Source organism: Anabrus simplex, chromosome 6 (assembly GCF_040414725.1).
Source record: "Anabrus simplex isolate iqAnaSimp1 chromosome 6, ASM4041472v1, whole genome shotgun sequence".
In the NCBI taxonomy this organism is placed as follows: domain Eukaryota; kingdom Metazoa; phylum Arthropoda; class Insecta; order Orthoptera; family Tettigoniidae; genus Anabrus; species Anabrus simplex.
In genome coordinates this window covers 17,950,082-17,968,451 of record NC_090270.1, presented here as the reverse complement: position 1 = coordinate 17,968,451, position 18,370 = coordinate 17,950,082, and the positions used below count along the sequence as shown (strand labels likewise).

General features: G+C 38.5%; 1 protein-coding gene across 1 annotated transcript in view; it reads right to left on the bottom strand.

Moving 5' to 3' along the window:
• LOC136875416 (SUN domain-containing protein 3) overlaps nt 1-18,370 on the bottom strand; it is a 205,185-nt gene that overhangs the window by 5,143 nt on the left and 181,672 nt on the right. The window contains exon 12 of the mRNA XM_067148972.2: nt 17,347-17,514. Within this exon, the coding sequence (XP_067005073.2) occupies nt 17,347-17,514 (168 nt within the window). The remainder of the gene's footprint in view (nt 1-17,346; nt 17,515-18,370) is intronic.

Here is an 18,370-nt window from a genome sequence, read left to right as displayed (position 1 = left end):
TGTCGGGCCTCACCCGACAGACGAGTGGTAAGGGTTAAAGGAATGAATATTTCATTATTCAAAGTGAATCCAGAACCAGTGTATTCATCAACTGTAGTAAATCTTCCTATTTCCATAGACTTGACCTCTCCCTTCAGCATTCCAAGTTCTTCTAGATAGAGTCTTTCTCATCCCCTGCAGAGCTAGTTTCTGAAGGGGTCACCCTCATATCTTGATGTGGGAAATGTAGCAACTGAGAAAATAGCTAAAGTGGATAAAATCATATTCATAGAAAAGAGTGCCAAGCACTTGGGATGAAGTCACAAGTTTGGTCTGAAGTAGCCTAAGTTTCATCCTTTTGGATGAAGAACATACCATATCTGCTAGAGATGGAAGTTACATACAGTAACATGATACTGTAACCTAATCCATAACAGTAAGCTGTTCCAGAAATATTATGTTCCTCCGGAAACCCTAATACAAACGTAACTGTCTCAACGAAACCAAGAGAAAGGTAGGGAGATCCTGATTGGCTAACGGATATTAGGACGCACAGCAGCTTGCTTTAAGCATTCACTCCTGCGCAGGCGCGAGCAATATTTTTGTAACAGTTTAGTAGCAGTACTGGTATTCCTATCCTGTTACTTGCTGATTGGATACACGTGTTCTTCCCACCTTGTATCTCGAGTTTCACCTCGTGTTCTGGACAGTGAGTGAGTGGATGGGTATTACATCTGATACGATTTATGTGGACAAAAGTTCAATTACAGGAAAACGGTTTCTAGAAACACATTAAAATAAGGTACCCAATAATAATAATAATAATAATAATAATAATAATAATAATAATAATAATAATAATAATAATAATAATAATAATAATAATAATAATAATAATAATAATAATAATAATAATAATAATAATAATAATAATAATAATAAGAAGAAGAAGAAGAAGAACAGAAGACCTGGAAACAACAATAAGGAAAAGACGGCTGCAATTCTATGGACACATGGTCAGAATGGATCCAACAAGGTTAAATAAACAAATTTTTAATAAAATATACTACTTGAAGAGCCAGGGGGGATATGCCAAGCAGATGAAGGAAGAACTCAAGAGGTTAGGAATTGCAGATGAAGAATGTCGTGATAGAGACCAATTCAGGAAAAGACTTTCCAACATAAAAGTTCTGGTTGAAGAAAAGAAAGAGCGCAGAGGGGGAAGATGGACTGAAGAGAGAAGAGCGCAACATTCTGAAAGAATGAAGGCACTGTGGAGAAAGAGGAAGGAAGAAGGGATGATTAGAAGGAAGTGAAGTGGTATTGGCGTGGTCCTAAGTTTGGCCGGTTCGCAAGAAAGAAAGAAATAATAATCTCCTTAATTGTGAATCACCTGATACCTTTTTTGTTTACCAAGACAACATCAAACAACCAAACTCGCAACCACCATCCAAAGAAGAAGTAATACAAATCATCCAGTCTCTGAAAAACAACAAAGCATCCGGAGAAGATTCGATAGTAGCCGAACTATGGAAGCAGGCTGGAGACAAGACTGTAAGCAAGCTGACAGAAATTCTACAAAACATCTGGGAGACCGAAACATTACCTAGTGACTGGACCACTGCACTGATTCATCCCTTGCACAAGAAAGGAGACTTGACTGACATCAATAATTATCGAGGAATCTCATTGGTACCAGTCACATACAAAATTTTCTCTAAAGCCTTATTAAATAGAGCCGAACCTCAACTAGACCCACAATTAGGAGAGTACCAGGCAGGATTTAGAAAAGGACGATCTTGTACAGAACAGATACTCAATCTGCAATCAGTATTACATCAAGCAAAAATGGCCGGTAAGAAATACGTTGTCATTTTCGTCGACTTTACAAAGGCGTATGACTCGGTAGACAGACCTACTCTTATGAAGATTTTGCAGGAACTAGGACTTGATGAGAAGACCCATAACCTAATCAAACAGACTTTAAGCAACACCAGGTCACGAGTAAAGTTCAGAGGAGTCATATCAGAAAGTTTTGAAATTAAATCAGGAGTGAGACAGGGAGATGGTCTGTCCCCTCTCCTCTTTAACTGTGCCTTGGAGAAAGTAATAAGAGAGTGGCGAAAGGAGTTAGCTAGAATGGAGATTCCAAGTGGCATTTATTTGGGACATAAGCGCAATGAGCTCAATGTTGACTGTCTGGCGTATGCCGATGATCTGGCCCTGATATCTAATTCAATAGAAACTTCAGTGAAACAACTAAATGTTCTCAGACAACAAGCAGCAAAGGTTGGGCTACATGTGTCTCTCGAAAAAACACAATTCATCACGAACATCGGTGAATCTCCTTGTACGTTGCATCTGGAACAGGGAGAGATCAGGAAAACCAATAGGTTTAAGTACTTGGGAGAATGGTTGGAATCCAATCTCTCTGAAGGAACAGCTTTGTCAACTCGAGTTAACAGGCTTGAAATGGCCTACCAACTGACCAAGATTACGTATAATAAAAAGTGTCTCTCTCGTAATACTAAGATGAAGCACTACCAGACAGTCATCCGCCCTGAAGCCTTATATGCTTCAGAATGTCTAACATTCAACAGGAAGGGACTCATGGAAAAACTTGAAATCCAGGAAAGAAAGATAATGAGGAAGATACTGGGGCCAGTCAAGGAAGGGGACAGTTATAAAAGACGGCCTAACCAAGAGCTCTACAAGTACTGTGAAAGAATAACGAATGTAGCAAGGAAGAGACGCCTAGCATTCTATGGGCACGTCTACAGGATGCATCCTACCAGGTTGACCAACCGGATTCTCAGCTACTGGCAAAATAGGAAGACCAAGTCACCATGGTTGATGGAAGTGAATAAAGATCTACAGGAACTGGGAATAACAGAAGGAATCTTAAAGGATCGTACAGCACTCAGGAAGATGCTTAAACATAAGAAGTTCCAGGACAGATTATCAACAAGGAAGACTGGCGCCCTTTGGACAAAGGAGAGGAAGGAGCAACACAGCCTGAGGATGCGCAACTACTGGGCAAACATCAAAGCCCATTCCAAAATGCAATAGTTGAATGTCGTGGTCCTTAGCTGGCCTATACGAAACAAGAATAATAATAATAATAATAATAATAATAATAATAATAATAATAATAATAATAATAATAATAATAATAATAGACTAATATTTTTTTTAATGAAAAATTCTACCGGTTCACATAGTTCTGATAATGTAGGCCTACATGGTACTCAAATATCAGGTCCTGAATAGCTATTGCTAGTCCCGTCACGTGAATCTTTGCGTCCTGAGTCCTGAAATTCCGTCATTGACTGCAACCTGTGAGGTACTGCAGCAAAAGCTGCTATCATAATCTTTACCAGCACAAAAGAGGAGTGATATACACAAAATGAGAGAGAAAAAAAGACACTGGACCAGCCACTTACACTGTTATTTACCATATATCCACAACCTTCTCTAAATGACGAAAGATGATTTTGGACCCTTATACTGGATTTACAGAGCGAGTTGGCTACATGGTTTGTGTTACGTAGCTGTTAGCTTATATTTGGGAGATGGTGGATTAGAACCCCATTGCCGGCAGTCCTCAAGATGGTTTTCGGTGGTTTCCCATTTTCACATCAAGCAAATGCTGAGACTGTTCCTCAGTAAAGGCCCCTAATGTCTGTTTAACTACAGATCCTTGGACATCTACGAATGCACATAGCAGCCACGGTGCTTTTTATACATCAAGGTTTCGAAGTATTGGTCCCCGGAATGTAAATGGGTCATTGCTAACATTTTTCTAGGAATGGTTAAGAATGTGAGTGATGAGCTGGCAAAAGGGACAGTGGGAGAGATGAAAGCAAGATGAAGATATAGTATTGCTATTTGTAAGTACTTACTAAGGTGTGGTTAGGGGCTACAAGAGACAACAGGTATAAGGAACGTTCCTTCCAAAAGTTGACCTGCAGTTTGTATTATGTTACTTTTGTATCCTAATACTTCAACCTAATACTACCGTGTAACGGATACACAGGAACATGATACTGGTAAGTAACTATTTGTCCCATCCCTAATATCTGCACACTTCTCACTTGTGTAGTTTGTAGCCATGACATGGTTGTAGGTTAACAACATTATGCTGTATGACACACCAAATGTCACTTACAAAAGTGACTAATATCGAGCATGATGTTGATCAAACAACACATAAGGAATCTGCCAACTGGGCGACTGCCCTAAATGCAGATCATTACTGATTGATGATGAAACTATGGCAATCTCATAGAAATCATGCTTTTTGGTGTTAACATGTTAACAGGAAGAATGTGAAGAAAATTTCAGGCAGCCAAACACAATTTATAAACAAGAAGAAACAAACAATATTATTAAAACAGAGAATGACAATTTGTCTAATCACGTGGACACCTTCAGGAAACATCGAATAGAAATCAAAACCTTTTTGAAAATACAGTATGCACCAAAATATACAGTACCGGAAATTAAGTTAGTCTTATTGTCATTACCTTACTTATTGAGATCATCTTCATCGGTTTGCCCTTCCAGCGAGCTGGGTAGGGTGTTTGAAAACGAGTGTCTTCCAAAGTTGCCTATTCAAAAGCATTTCGTTGTCCAATGCATATTCCCAATTCCATCCTCTTCTCTCCACGTCTTCCCTCGGTTGGTCCATCCATCTTCTTCTTGGTCTTCCAGCTGGTCTTCTACCTGTTATTCCCTTTTCCAAATAAGCACATGGTAACCTTGTGCTATTCATTCATTTATCATGCCGAAACCATTTAAGTCTAGAAGACCTAAGACTTTCCTCCATCGATTCATTTAGACCTAGGTTAGATCGGATCTCATCATTTTTCACATGATCAAGTCGAGTCTTTTGGAGGGCAGTTCTAAGAAATTTCATTTCACAGGCTTGAATCCTACTACAATCCTTTGATGTTAGTGTGCAGGTTTCCAGAGAATATGTAAGGATGGGAATGAAATATGACTTGTACAGGGTCATTTTTGTTCTTTGTGGGACCTTCTCATCCCATAGTAGGTGTCTAACGATACTGTAAAAGTTAGAGCCTTTGGTTACTCTGTTTGTTATTTCTATCTCAGCTCTGTTATTACTAGCCATTATGCTTCCTAAATAACTGAATTGGTGTACTACTTCAACTTGTTGGTCCTGTATTTTTATGTTACATTCTGTATTATGTCTGCTGATTTTCAATGCTACTGTTTTTGATGGGTTCAATTTCATTCCATAATCATCAAACTTCTTACACCATGCATTCAGATTATTTTGCACTCCCTTCTCTGTTTCTTCCCACATTGCCACATCATCTGCAAACACCAGAGCCTGAAGATCTTTATTAACTTTTCCTTTTAGTTCCTTTACAATGGTATCCATAACTGCTATGAATAGAAGAGGTGATAAGGCACTTCCCTGTTGTACTCCTTTGGTTGTATTGAACCATTCAGAGTGACCATCTCCAATTCTGACACAGCTTTTACAATTACTGTAGTATATAGCATTGGGATCTTCCTAATAAGGTACCCCTGTACACCAAGTTTTCTAAGACTTTTCCAAATAGTTAATCTAGGAACATTATCATACAACTTTTTAAGGTCCATAAACACAATAATTAGGTCTTTTCCTCTTTCCCAGTGTTTCTCTGCCAACATCCTCAAAGCAAATATCAGATCTGTTGTGCTTCTTCCAGTCCTAAAGACATGTTGTTCCTCTTCTAAGATAGGCTCTAGTATATCCCTTACTCTGGTTTCAATGATCTTCTCCATCATTTTAAGGCCATGTGATAAGAGGGAAATGCCTCTGTAATTTTCACTTTTCCTTCTACTCCCTTTCTTAAAGATAGTTCCTATCAGCCCTTTTATCCAATCTTCAGGTATTTCATTATCCTTCCATATTGTTCTGAGAATTCTATACAGCCACTGTATTCCTGGCGGACCAGCAGCTTTAATCATGTCCACTGTAATTTCATCAGCTCCTGCTGACTTACCACTTCTCATCCTATGGAGAGCTTGCTCCACTTCTGTCCATGTAATTGGGATATCTTCCTCTATTGTTTTCTGTCCTACATCCTCAACAGAGATCTCTTTAGGGCCATTTAGGAGCTTGTCAGAATAATGCCCCATTGTATCCGTGATATCTTTCATATTGCGAACTATATTCCCATCTGCTGTCTCCAGAGCTGTAATTGCTTCTTTATCCGATCTTTTACTTTTTACTATTCCATATATCATTTTCATATTCCCTTTACTGTCTTCTTCCAGTTAAGTTGTAAATTCTTTCCAACTTTTCTCTTTTTCTTCCCATACAATTCTCTTGACTTCCAACTTTCTGTATCTATATTCCTTTGCCATCCCTTCCAATTTATTGTAGTCTATTCGGTCACTGTTGATTCTTCTGTCAGTCTTAGCCACATCAAGAACGTTTTTGGCTTTATTCCTTTTCATTATGGCTTCTTTCACTTTATCATTCCACCAAGATGTTCTTTTCTCTCTCACTCTTCTGCTTGTTCTTCCACATATTTTATCTGCACTACCAACCAGACTTGCCTTAAAATCATTCCATTCTTCATTACCTTTCTTTGTGTCTGTTATTGGTATTTTAGCTCTCATTTCCTCTTGAAACTGCTGTTTGATTTCCACATCTTTCAATTTCCAGTCTTTAATTCATGTTTTTTTCTTCTTGTTTACTTTAATAATAGATTTGGTGACTTTTAGGTCTGCAATGAGGAGTCTATGGTCACTATCAAGGCTCTCACTAGTTATCACTTTTATATCATGCACCTTTTCTCCACTTGACCTATCTGTGATGATAAGGTCTATCACTGATCTATACTGACCATTCCAGCTGTATCTTGTTATCTTGTGGCTATCCCGTTTCTGAAACCACGAGTTCTTCACCAGAAGTTGATTTCGTGTACATAGATCAAGCAGAAGTTCACCCTCCTCATTTCTATTACAAAATCCATATGGACCAATAATGCCTTCATAACCTGACCTATCAGTTCCTACCTGGGCATTAACATCTCCAATAGAGAACATGCATAATTTTCAAAAATATTTGTTGAAAAGTATACCGATGAAATAGTACGTAAACGTATTACATTGTAGTAAGTTGCCTTGTTTTCTACCATTAAAAAAATATTTAAAAGTGCCTTTCCGCAAGGCGAGTGAAATGGCCTCTGACATAAGCGGTGCGCTGTGACGTCACGATCCAGTACCGCATGTACCTCTACCAGCCGTTGTGCATCAGCCGTTACTAAAAGCCGATTGTTTGTTATTTGTGATCGCGAACAACTTCAAAATGACAGAAGAAAGGTTCAAAACAGCACAGTCAGACAATCTACCATGTGTAGATGTCATCATTCTTGAAAAATAGTGACTTTTGTGGCCGCAGAAATTCGCGGATAAAAAGCAAGTTTGTAAGTGGCATCTTTTATATACGTGCAATGTACTGTAACTCATGGTATTAGGATAACAACGAACCTGGATAGAAATCACATCACTTTCAACATTTCCTTCTAGAGTGATTCCCATATTAAACAATAACATTACATTTTCGGGCTTTCAGCATTAGTAAAGTAAGAAATCGGATTTCAGCACTAACATAAACATATAGGTAGCATTATAGTACTAGTCCACCTCTATGGTGTAGTGGTTAATGTGATTAGCTGCCATCCCCGTAGGCCTGGTTTCGATTCCTGGCTCTGCCATGAAAGTTGAAAACAAATAGTATGAGGATTTGAACAGGGTCTACTCAGCCTCGGGAGGTCAAATGAGTAGAGGGGTTTCGAATCCCACCTCAGCCATCCTCGAAGTGGTTTTTCGTATTTTCCCACTTCTCCTCCAGGCACCTAAGGCCCTTCCGATCTTCCCATCCTCCAACAAGGCCCCTGTTGAGCACAACAGGTGAGGCCGCCTGGGCGAGGTAATGGCCCTCCTCAGCAGTTGTATCACCATACCCAAAGTCTCACGCACCAGGACACTGCCCTAGAAGCGGTAGAGGTAAATCCCTCGCTGAGTCCGAGGGAAAAACCAACCCTGAAGGATAAACTGATTAAGAAAGAAAGATCATAGTACTATAGGTCTATAATCTATCATTCCTGAAAAAATATATATTTATGGCTGGGGCAACTGGCCTACCCACTTCCAGGGCCCATGAAAGAGAAACGTTAAATATCTTGGTGGAGGGGAAAAAAACATGATAAAGATAAAGATGACTTCATCTAGTTTTCACAAGTCGGGCTGAGTGGTTCAGATGGTTGAGGTGCTGGCCTTCTGACCCCAACTTGGCAGGTTCGATTCTGGTTCAGTTCGGTGGTAGTTGAAGGTGCTCAAATACGTCAGCCTCGTGTCGGTAGATTTACTGGCACGTAAAAGAACTCCTGAATGACTAAATTCCTGCACATCGGCGCCTCCGAAAACTGTAGAAGTAGTTAGCGGGGTGTAAAGCCAATAACATTAATTACATTTGGCTTTTAACAAGCTGAGCATATCACGCAAGTAAAGTGTCTTGGTGGCATTTTAAGTCGTTCAATACAGGAATGTCTTTGGGTGCTGTGACTTTTACTTTTTTTTTTCTATTTGCTTTACGTTGCACCGTCACAGATAGGTCTTACGGCGACGATGGGACAGGAAAGGCCTAGGAATGGGAAGGAAGCCGCCATGGTCTTAATTAAGGTACACCCAGCATTTGCCTGGTGTGAAAATGGGAAACCATGGAAAACCATTTTCAGGGCTGCCAACAGTGAGGTTCGAACCCACTATCTCCCGGATGCAAGCTCACAGCTGCGCGCTCCTAACCGCATGGCCAACTCGCCCGGTATTTTTACCCTTCGGTTTATTGACTTTGCTTGTATTACCTAAGTTGGATAATATTTTAAACACCAACATCACTATTTTCACCTGTGTGCAGTTATGTTATTTATTTCATTAATATTATGATAATTATTATAATTGAGCATTGTTAACTTATAAGACCCCCAACAGACAAGCATTGGTCTTGTGTAGAGATATACATTTGTTAAATTCACGTTGTTTTCTTTCACGATGTACACGCCTATTTTTTGTTATATTACGGAGTATTTAGTTATAGCCTAAATTTCTTTACAAATGTAAGCTCTTCAATAAAGACATAAATAACTGTCGCATGCCCAGATAAATTGGTATAATTAGAGCTGTCAATATGGTTCATAGCCCCTTTGGTTTATTACCTTGACATGGATCACCCAAAACATAGATTAGGTTTGGAGAATACTTTAATAATCAGCATTAATTAATGCACTGTTTATTACTTTCATATTCCAAGATGTAATTGAAGCATTTAATTAAAGCATCATACATTAAAATTTAAAGTTTTACCGCTAGAACAGCTGACATGGAAAAGTGATTGAAAATTTAAAAAAAATTCAACTTACGTTAAAATGATCTTAAAAAAAAATAAACTGTAGACTTTTCCGATATATCACCAGCATTTCGCCAGCTTGCCAAAATCCATTTCTCCCTAGTTTTAGCATCTTTGGAACATTTATAAACAATTTGTTTGGGATGGTTTGCGATGTGCTATTGCACATCGGAACTATACACCATTTATAAGTTTTCTGCCTCACTGTCTGCGCAGGATTCATTTTAAGTCTAAAATATACCACTCAGATTTTATCCAATGTATAGACCTCAAATTTAACTATAGCAGACACTAACATAAAGTAGAAATATGCAAAGTATATCCTTCTTCTCACAGCACACTATGTGTTATTTCGTCTGCTAATTCAGTCAACCTGTACGATGACGTCAGACCAATGAGATCGCGTACTTGCGTCACGTGACATTTTCGTACTTTAATTTAGATTTTTATAATGTTTGGAGTTGTTATTTGTACATTCTGATCACATTTTTGAATTCAGAAATTTTGAATCAGATAAGCATATTTTTAATTAAAACCCCGGATCATGCATGTTCCCTATTATCATTATGTTCTCTTCATCAATGATGTCCTCTAGTTTTTCTAGGCAGTTGCTTTTTGGTCATCGCTACAACCCTGCTGGGGAGCATAAACTTGGATTACAGTTTGAGTTTCTCCATTTAGGCATATTTTAGCTTTGGTTAACCTCTCATTGATGAAGGAGACATCTGTTACACTATCAATGTCTTTATGGAGTATAAAACCAACTCCATTCCTCGCCACTGCAGGATTACCACTCCAGTATAATTTATATCCATCCTCTAACATTCTTGTGTTGCAACCTTTCCATTTGGTTTCACTTAGCCCTAGGATGTGAATATGTCTACGGTTCATTAGATCCGTGATTTTGTTGCATTTTCCTGTTAGAGTCATAGCATTTAAGGTTTCAATCCGAAGCTTGTTTCTATGATCGGTTCTTCTCGTGCATCTTGAATGAACATCGGACATGACATTGTCATTAGTTCTAAGAGTACTTGAAGTATTGTCGACATTAAGAATATGTTTCTTTCCGAGGCTCGTTTTCGTTTTGAAAGCAACTGCATTGTACTCCTGTACTGACTTGCTAGGCCTAACGTACTAGAGGATTTTCTTTCAGGGTGGTCTCCCTTAGCCTTTGGCAGTCCCCTGCCTCACTGCAAGGCAGTAGCTGATGAATTTATGTGTTATTTCCCACACAAAGGTCTCATCTTATCCAACCTTCTAAGGGAAAACTCCTCTGCTCACAGCTATTGGTTTTCCCTTAGTTTGCCTGGTTTGGTATCGGCCGCCAGACTCTCAGCCAGACAGTCGCAGGTAGTACCGTCTACTGTCGTATACGATAGCAGAATATATTCTGATATATTCTGACCTGACCACATGATGATAGTGTAAATGTTCAAAATGTGCTCCATTGCACTGTAGGCAGTGATCATAACGATCATGCAGATTTTCCAACATATTCTGGAACATAGGTTGCTGCAGAGTCCCAATGAACGAGACGATCTTCTGACGTAATGCAGGCACGGTTTTGGGTGGATCTGGACAATTGGAAAGTTGCTCCTTTAACATTCACCACACGTAAGCATCAGGTGGTGTGAGATCGGGGGAATGTGATGGGTAGGGGATCTCAGCCCCGTGGGAAATCACTCGTCCTGGAAAGGTTTCTTGCAGCATAGCCATAGTCTGTCGAGTGGTATGGCAGGTTGCTCTGTCTTGTTGGAACTACTGTCTATTCATCTGCATGTTGACACAATACACTACCCGTACAATGAAATTTTTAAACAATAGATAGCATAACTGTGTTGCTAGGTGTTGGCGTATTGAAGTGTTCATGATATTGTTCCGCCACTAACTTTAAACTTGGCCCACCTTGATAACCGTTTCTGTATGAGCGAAAATAATACTCCACTATAAACCCTTTTACCTCCATTGTCACTTCCAATTACAGAGCGATGTAACAACACGCAGACGCTTACGCACTGCGCGAAAATGAGTACTGTATAGTTTGGCGCATACCGTATATACAAAAGGGTGTAGAACAACATCATTCTGTACAAATTCATAAGTTGTTGTAGAGAAGTGGTATTTTGAGATGTATGATCCCTTGGCAAGAGAAAGCCGCTGTGTAATGGGTAAAGTTCTGAATGGTACAAATAATGAAAAAGAGGGAAAAGAAAGCTTTGATCACGCCCAACTGTTTTGGACGCCCATTCACATTGAAAACTAAGGTGTACATCAAATATCAAAATATCATTGATACTGTTATTAACAATGGCAAAGATTGCAGAGACAATACATATGTCCTCCATATGTTTGACATCTCAGTCGATTGACATTTCTCTATTTGTTACAAAATACTTTGTTATTTAAGGCCAACCTTAATTAACAAAATATTTTGAGCATTGATTAGGTTGACCTTAAGTAACAAAGTATTTTTTAACTGATAACTGTCAGTATGGATCACAATGTAATTTGCAATGATTATTTCTCTATTTTCTCTCATAAGGGTTTCTCTTTCGGTACTTCCCTCACCTTCTGTCTTTTCTTGTAACTCTTATTCTGCTCCTCACCCATCTTCTCTCTGCTAACATCTCATAGTTTCATCACCTGTCATCTTGAATGCATATAGCCTTCTTCTTCTTCTAGTGCCACATCCGTCATCAGATGTTGGTGATCAATTTGGCTATAATAGTTTTGTTGTTGGCTGCATGGAATAGCAAAATGGTTGTTTGTCTGAATCACATGTTGTTAATTGTCACCTTGTTTGATAACTATAGATGTGTACCTAAGGAGTGTGAAGTTTCATTTATTCCAATATTTTCTGCCAAGTTATCATCTGGAATACATACATTTTCTCTTGGTACAAATTAACATTTCCACACAAGATTTCCATTATTCACACACAAGTTACATATTATTTCCAACACTTTGAAAATTGATATAGACTTCTTCCCACTAACACACATTATGACACATCTGATCAAACTGACTGAATAAGCACCTGTCTAGATTCATTTTTAAAATAAGAACACAGTAGAACATAAAATCCTTATCTACCATATTTACGCGTGTATAAACCGCACCTAAATTTTGAGACAACGTTTGTGAGAAAAAAGATTTTTTCCGAATTCCGTTGTAGACTCAAAGTATGTAGCTTCATTCTATGAAATGTGGCAATGTTGTACATTCCTTAGAGTTCTGTGCTCACCTAACAGTATCAGGTATAGCCTTAGATGAGGGTTTGAGGTGGTGAAAGCAAATACAGTATAGACAATACTGGACACTTCCGCATTTTCCCATACTAAACTACGAGACATGTTGACAGTGGCGCACCTGGTGGCCCAACCTTAAACATCAGGTTGTAAGATTGAAACTACACAAGCTGCATGTTAAAACTGATAGAAATAATGAAACTAAATAATTATTTTTGTGTTGTTCTACTACGAAAGTTGAATGTTAATACTAAGTTAATAGAAATAATGAAACTCAATAATTATTTTGTTTTGTCCGAATTCTTGGCTGAATGGTCAGCATTGAGGCCTTCTCTTCAGAAGGTCACGGATTTGATTCCCAGCGGGATCGGAGATTTTAATCGCGTCTAATTAATTATTCTGGTTTGGGGACTGGGTGTTTGTGTTTGTTCCAACACTTTCTCTTCCTATTCAGACAACACACTACACTTCCAACTAACACAGAAACATGCAATACTGATGACTAGACCTCGGATTTTTAGGTGCTAAAGTGTTATTTAGCTGCCTAAATAGGCTGTCAAATAGGTTTTAAAATATTTTTAGGCAACTTCAAGATTAGGTATTTTAATAGGCATCAATTAAAATATCATGTTTATATTGCTAAATTGATAATAACTCATTAGAGGGAAATATAAAACAAGTTTCCCTCACCTCTTTGCTGCAAACGTAACAGAATATAATTTTATCATCCGATGTGAAATGGGGAAACTCATGCAACTTTTTAATTAAAGGTGACTTGGAACCTGACACTTTCGGCATAATTTGCACACTGAACAAACGGGAATACCGAAATGTTCTCACAGAATGAAATGTGTAACTTTTACTATGGTGGTTACACAAAATAAGTACTAAACACAATAAAGGAGGGAAGTAAGCTCAACTACACACTATCAGAAAACACTATACACTCAGATAAACATCAGCTGGCCTACGCGGATCTCTGCCAACAACAACATAATACGAAATATCAGTAGGGCCAACTAGTGGACAATGAACCAGGAAAATGGAAGGAACTACGACCTACTGAGGGCATGGATATGGCTTAGGTTGCAGATTCCAAAATAATTCGCCGTGATAATTAAATTTGAAAAATATTAATTACAAGTGAAAATTTTACAAATGCATTCCGAAACGAAATCCACCAAACTTGCAACATACGAATTATAAGCTCTGTGATATACATAACTTAGAGGTTCTTTGATAATGCTTTTCTGTAAATTCAAAATTTCAAATCACTATACATCTAGTTACCAAAGCAGTTGTACAATGCAATTTAGTAGGTCAAAAGCAACGTAAAAGCAATTACAATTTACAGTGAAGTGAATGTACTCTCCTAAACTCTAGCGTACATCAAGTGACACTGAACTACCAGAGGCAAACCCCAAGGTAAATGTATTAAATTACAATCTACATATTTAGTGAAATAAGAAATGAGAATGCCTCAAAAACAAACAGGGAACCCCAGGAGAAAAGCTAAGGTGTCAAAAATAATTAATTTGGCGAATCTAGGTTAGGCTAGGGCAGACTCGTATACGAAATAGCAACTGAACATTACAGAAAATTTAACCGGAACGGAAAATAAGAGTGCTTACTCGAAGGTGCGCCATCCCAGAAGCGAGGCGTCGCACACGACGCAGACCAACACAGGCTAAAGGCAGATCAGGCCAAGACAAGACCGAATTATCACGGACGCTGCCTCGCTCACTATATATAGAAAACCCTGGCCTTGGAGTAGCCAATCAGAATGCATGAGTCCGCCCATCCCCACCTAGTTTCACCAATCACAATTCCTACTCCCGTCGCGAACTTCTTGAATTCTTAAATACACACGTTCGCGAATCTTCCATTTCCAGAATAGTTAAAAAATTCCTTCTAGAAAACATAAACCACAAAAGGCACACACCCTGTTCAACAATTTTTTAGATACTTCCAGTAAGTACAGAATTGAAATCTACTATTTACAAATACATATGTTACAAATATTACACAGTACAGGTTAGGTCATTACAAATAAAACATTATATCATACTTTACAAATAAAGTCTTCAAAAACACTTTCCACTTCCATTATATTGTTCACCTGTGACAAAATGGAGTTTTTTGGTGGATACTATCTCCAGCCTCATGACAGACTATGGAAGTGTTCGCTGCAGCAGGTTCTTAAGGCTTTCCGGGGTGTGTGGTTTACAGCTTTTCGATTTCAAGATTTTGTTTAAGATACTGAAAAAGAGTCAGCAAATATTGTATTTTCTCTGAATATATTAAAACTGATTTAGGGATAAAAATAGGAATATTATAGGAATATAGGTTCTAACATCAATTCAGGCACTATAGAACCACCATTTCTAACATTGTAAATACATGAAACGTGTAAATACAACTTCATTTTAAGTCCTGTGTTCAAGAACAAAATAGGCTTTTCCCTAAAGTCCGAGAACTAGTGATTAAATCCCGCCATATAGGGTTTGCGTGAGGAAGGGCATCCGGCCGTAAAATAGTTTCAAATCCTAATGTTTGACACAGCTCGCACGCACGACCAAACAGATCTGGGCAAAGCGGTAGAAAAAGAAGTACCGGTATTATAGTTTTATGTATTTTGTTTTAAATTTTCTTCATGTCATTAATTTAAGATAAGAATACTTGACTACTAAATATTAAACCTAATGTGATGTGCACGCTAATATTTTACAATATTAGAATTCACTTACAATGTTTTGTCTCCAGGAAAGTGGGAGAAAGATTTCTATAGCTGAACAAGTTCAAAGTTATTGCAGCCAAAAACAGCACAAACCTTACCAAACATGCTCAGTGCTTGTATGATTGCAATTCCGAAAGCTTTTGTCACCAGACAAATTACATTTTCACTAAAATCTTCTTCTTAAAGCAAATCCAAGAACAAAATTTCACACTGCATAAGCTGAGCTGTATTACTACTACACTCAGCTTTAAGGTCATCCCGCTATGTGCGCTGGCAAACAATGTCTTGCGATATCTCGCAAAGTGTCACGTATTCTCAATAGTGTATTTGGTGAAAGTACGGTACCTAGCAGCATTTTCATTGTTTGCACGGCAGATGACCACTGTAAATTGAGGAACATGGGTAGTGTTAGAGCAAGGTACACTTCAAAATTTAAATTACAAGTGATGTGTTACGCCGAAGAAAATGGTAATGAAAAAGCGGGAAGAAAGTTTGATGTTGATGAAAAGAAAGTGCAGCGTTGGATTTTAATTAAAGATGCACTTATAAAAAGTCACAGAATCGGCAGGCAATTTGTGGGGAAAAAGCGCAATACCCAGAACTGGAAAATGATCTTATTGAATACGTACTTAAAACACGAGCAGACAGATTTTCTATTTCAGTTGAAATGCTACAGTTTCAAGGACGAAAAATTGCTGAATGAATAGAAATTCCTGAAAGTCAATTTAAAGCAAGTTACGGTTGGGCAAAGCATTTTATGGCATGTCAAGAGTTGGTGATTCACAGAAGAACGTTGATGGCCCAGCGGCTGTCTGAAATATACTAGGAGGAACTGCTTGCTTTTCAGCAATATGTCTTAAATTTAAGGAGGATATATGATTACAGCATGGGAGCAATAGGAAATGCTGATGAAACTGCTGTATATTTTTTTTTTTTTTGAAATGCCTGGGAAAACTATGGTCAACAAAGCAGGTAAAAGAAACGTTCAAGTTCAAATTGCAGACACAGAAAATAGCGTTGTATTGTAATGTTGTGGATTACTGCTGATGGGGACAAACTACCGCTTTTTGCAATTTTTAAGTGAAAAACAATGCCAACGGAAAAGCTGCCCCCAGGGATGCAAGTGAGAGTGCAGGAAAAGGGGTGGATGTACGAAGATTTGTACATGGACTGGTTAAAAGCAGTGTAGTTTCATCGTCCTTTTATTCTGTTATGTTGGCTATGCATGTTGGTGATTGACAGCTTCCGTGGTCACTTGACAGAGAAAGTAAAAAAAAAAGATGATATCTGACATGGTTGTGATTCTTGGTGGAATGATGGGAATGGTGCAACCCCTAGATGTCCCCATCAACTGGCCTTTTAAGGCACATTTGCAGCATTTCTACCATGAATGGAGGTGCAATTCTAAGAAAATGACACCGACTGAAATGACAATTCAAGGAGCCTTCAATTTCTCAATGTCTATAATGTTTTATATTCTTCTTCTTCTCTTCATCCATGTTTTTTATAATTAGACCAAATTTGATTAGTATTTTATTGGGGTGAGATGAGCTAGGATTAGGCAATAAGAGACAAATCCTAGGCCATGGATTCTGGATGCAAGGATATTAATCTCAGCAGAGAAGATAGTCAAGAGTTTCAAAATCACGTCAATTTCCAACACAATGGATGGGACTGAAGATGACGTAGTGTGGAGCACATCATCTGACAGCGATAAAGTGTCAGGTGATGAAGAATAAGTATCTTAAACTATTTCAATTATGTTTCGATGCAATAGGTTGTAAGGTATGCAGATACTAATGTTTTATAATAGTAAAGTGTTCTAAACTAAAGCATCCTTACTGTATTTAATTTTAAAATTCTGAATACAAGCCAAAACCCATTTTTACCTACCTATTGTTAGTAATAAAAGTGCGGTCTATACACATGTAAATATGTATAAACATACTTACAAACAGAAGAAATGCTTTTGGTGCTGATCTGATATTTCCAGTTGGTGAAATACTTGGTGGTATGTGTTCCATTGTAACTGCTGTTATGTAAACTGGCATGGCTAACCGTATTATCACTGAGCCTGTTGAACCAGCAAATGCCCAGCAGTCACCAGGATGTACCGATGCCTGAAAAACATCAAGACCTCTTGTCATAAACGTTATGATGCATATACGAGGCGTGGTTTTTAAAAGTAAGGGCCGTTTTGTTGTGGACACTAGTAGTTTGTGCATGCATCGCAACGAGTACATGCATCGTATGCCGGCATTCCACAGGAACAACGGTGGTCCGTTGCAGCTCTGTTGCTAACCTGTATGGTTCTGTTCTGTGCTTGCTCAAATGTTCAAGATTATCGACTCGCCCACCTCATGCGAGATTCGGTCAGTGATACCGTTTTTGTCAGCAAGGAATCTGTCTGCTGCAGACATTCACCAACAGATTTGCGAAGTGTACGGTGCTAATGCTATAAGTGAAGGCAAAGTGCGTAACTAGGCACGAGACTTCAAAGATGGCTGTGACAACGTCCATGATGAGACCCACTCCGGTTGCCCAACTCTGATCACAGATGATTTGGTGGCTTCAGTTGAAGTGAAGATTCATGAGAACAGATGCTTCACAATAACAGCTCTCTCAAACGCCTTTACTGACATGTCTAGGTCAGTGCTTTACAAAATTGTTTCTGAAAACCTAAACTTTAGGAAACTGTGCTCCCTTTGCATCCCTAAACTCCTAATGGAGGACTACAAAAACAAAAGATTTGAGTGTTCGATGACGTTTTTGCTTCGTTATGCTGAAGAAGGCGATGACATGTTGAGTCAGATCGTAACAGATAGGTTTCGTATATCACGCCAGAATCGAAGCAACAGAGCATGGAATAGAGACAGGCACATTCACTTGTAAAAGTGGAGGCCAAACAGACCTTGTTCCAGCACAAGATCAACTCTTAGTTATCGCAGCAGGCAGCAAGTTTCTATGAAGAGGGTA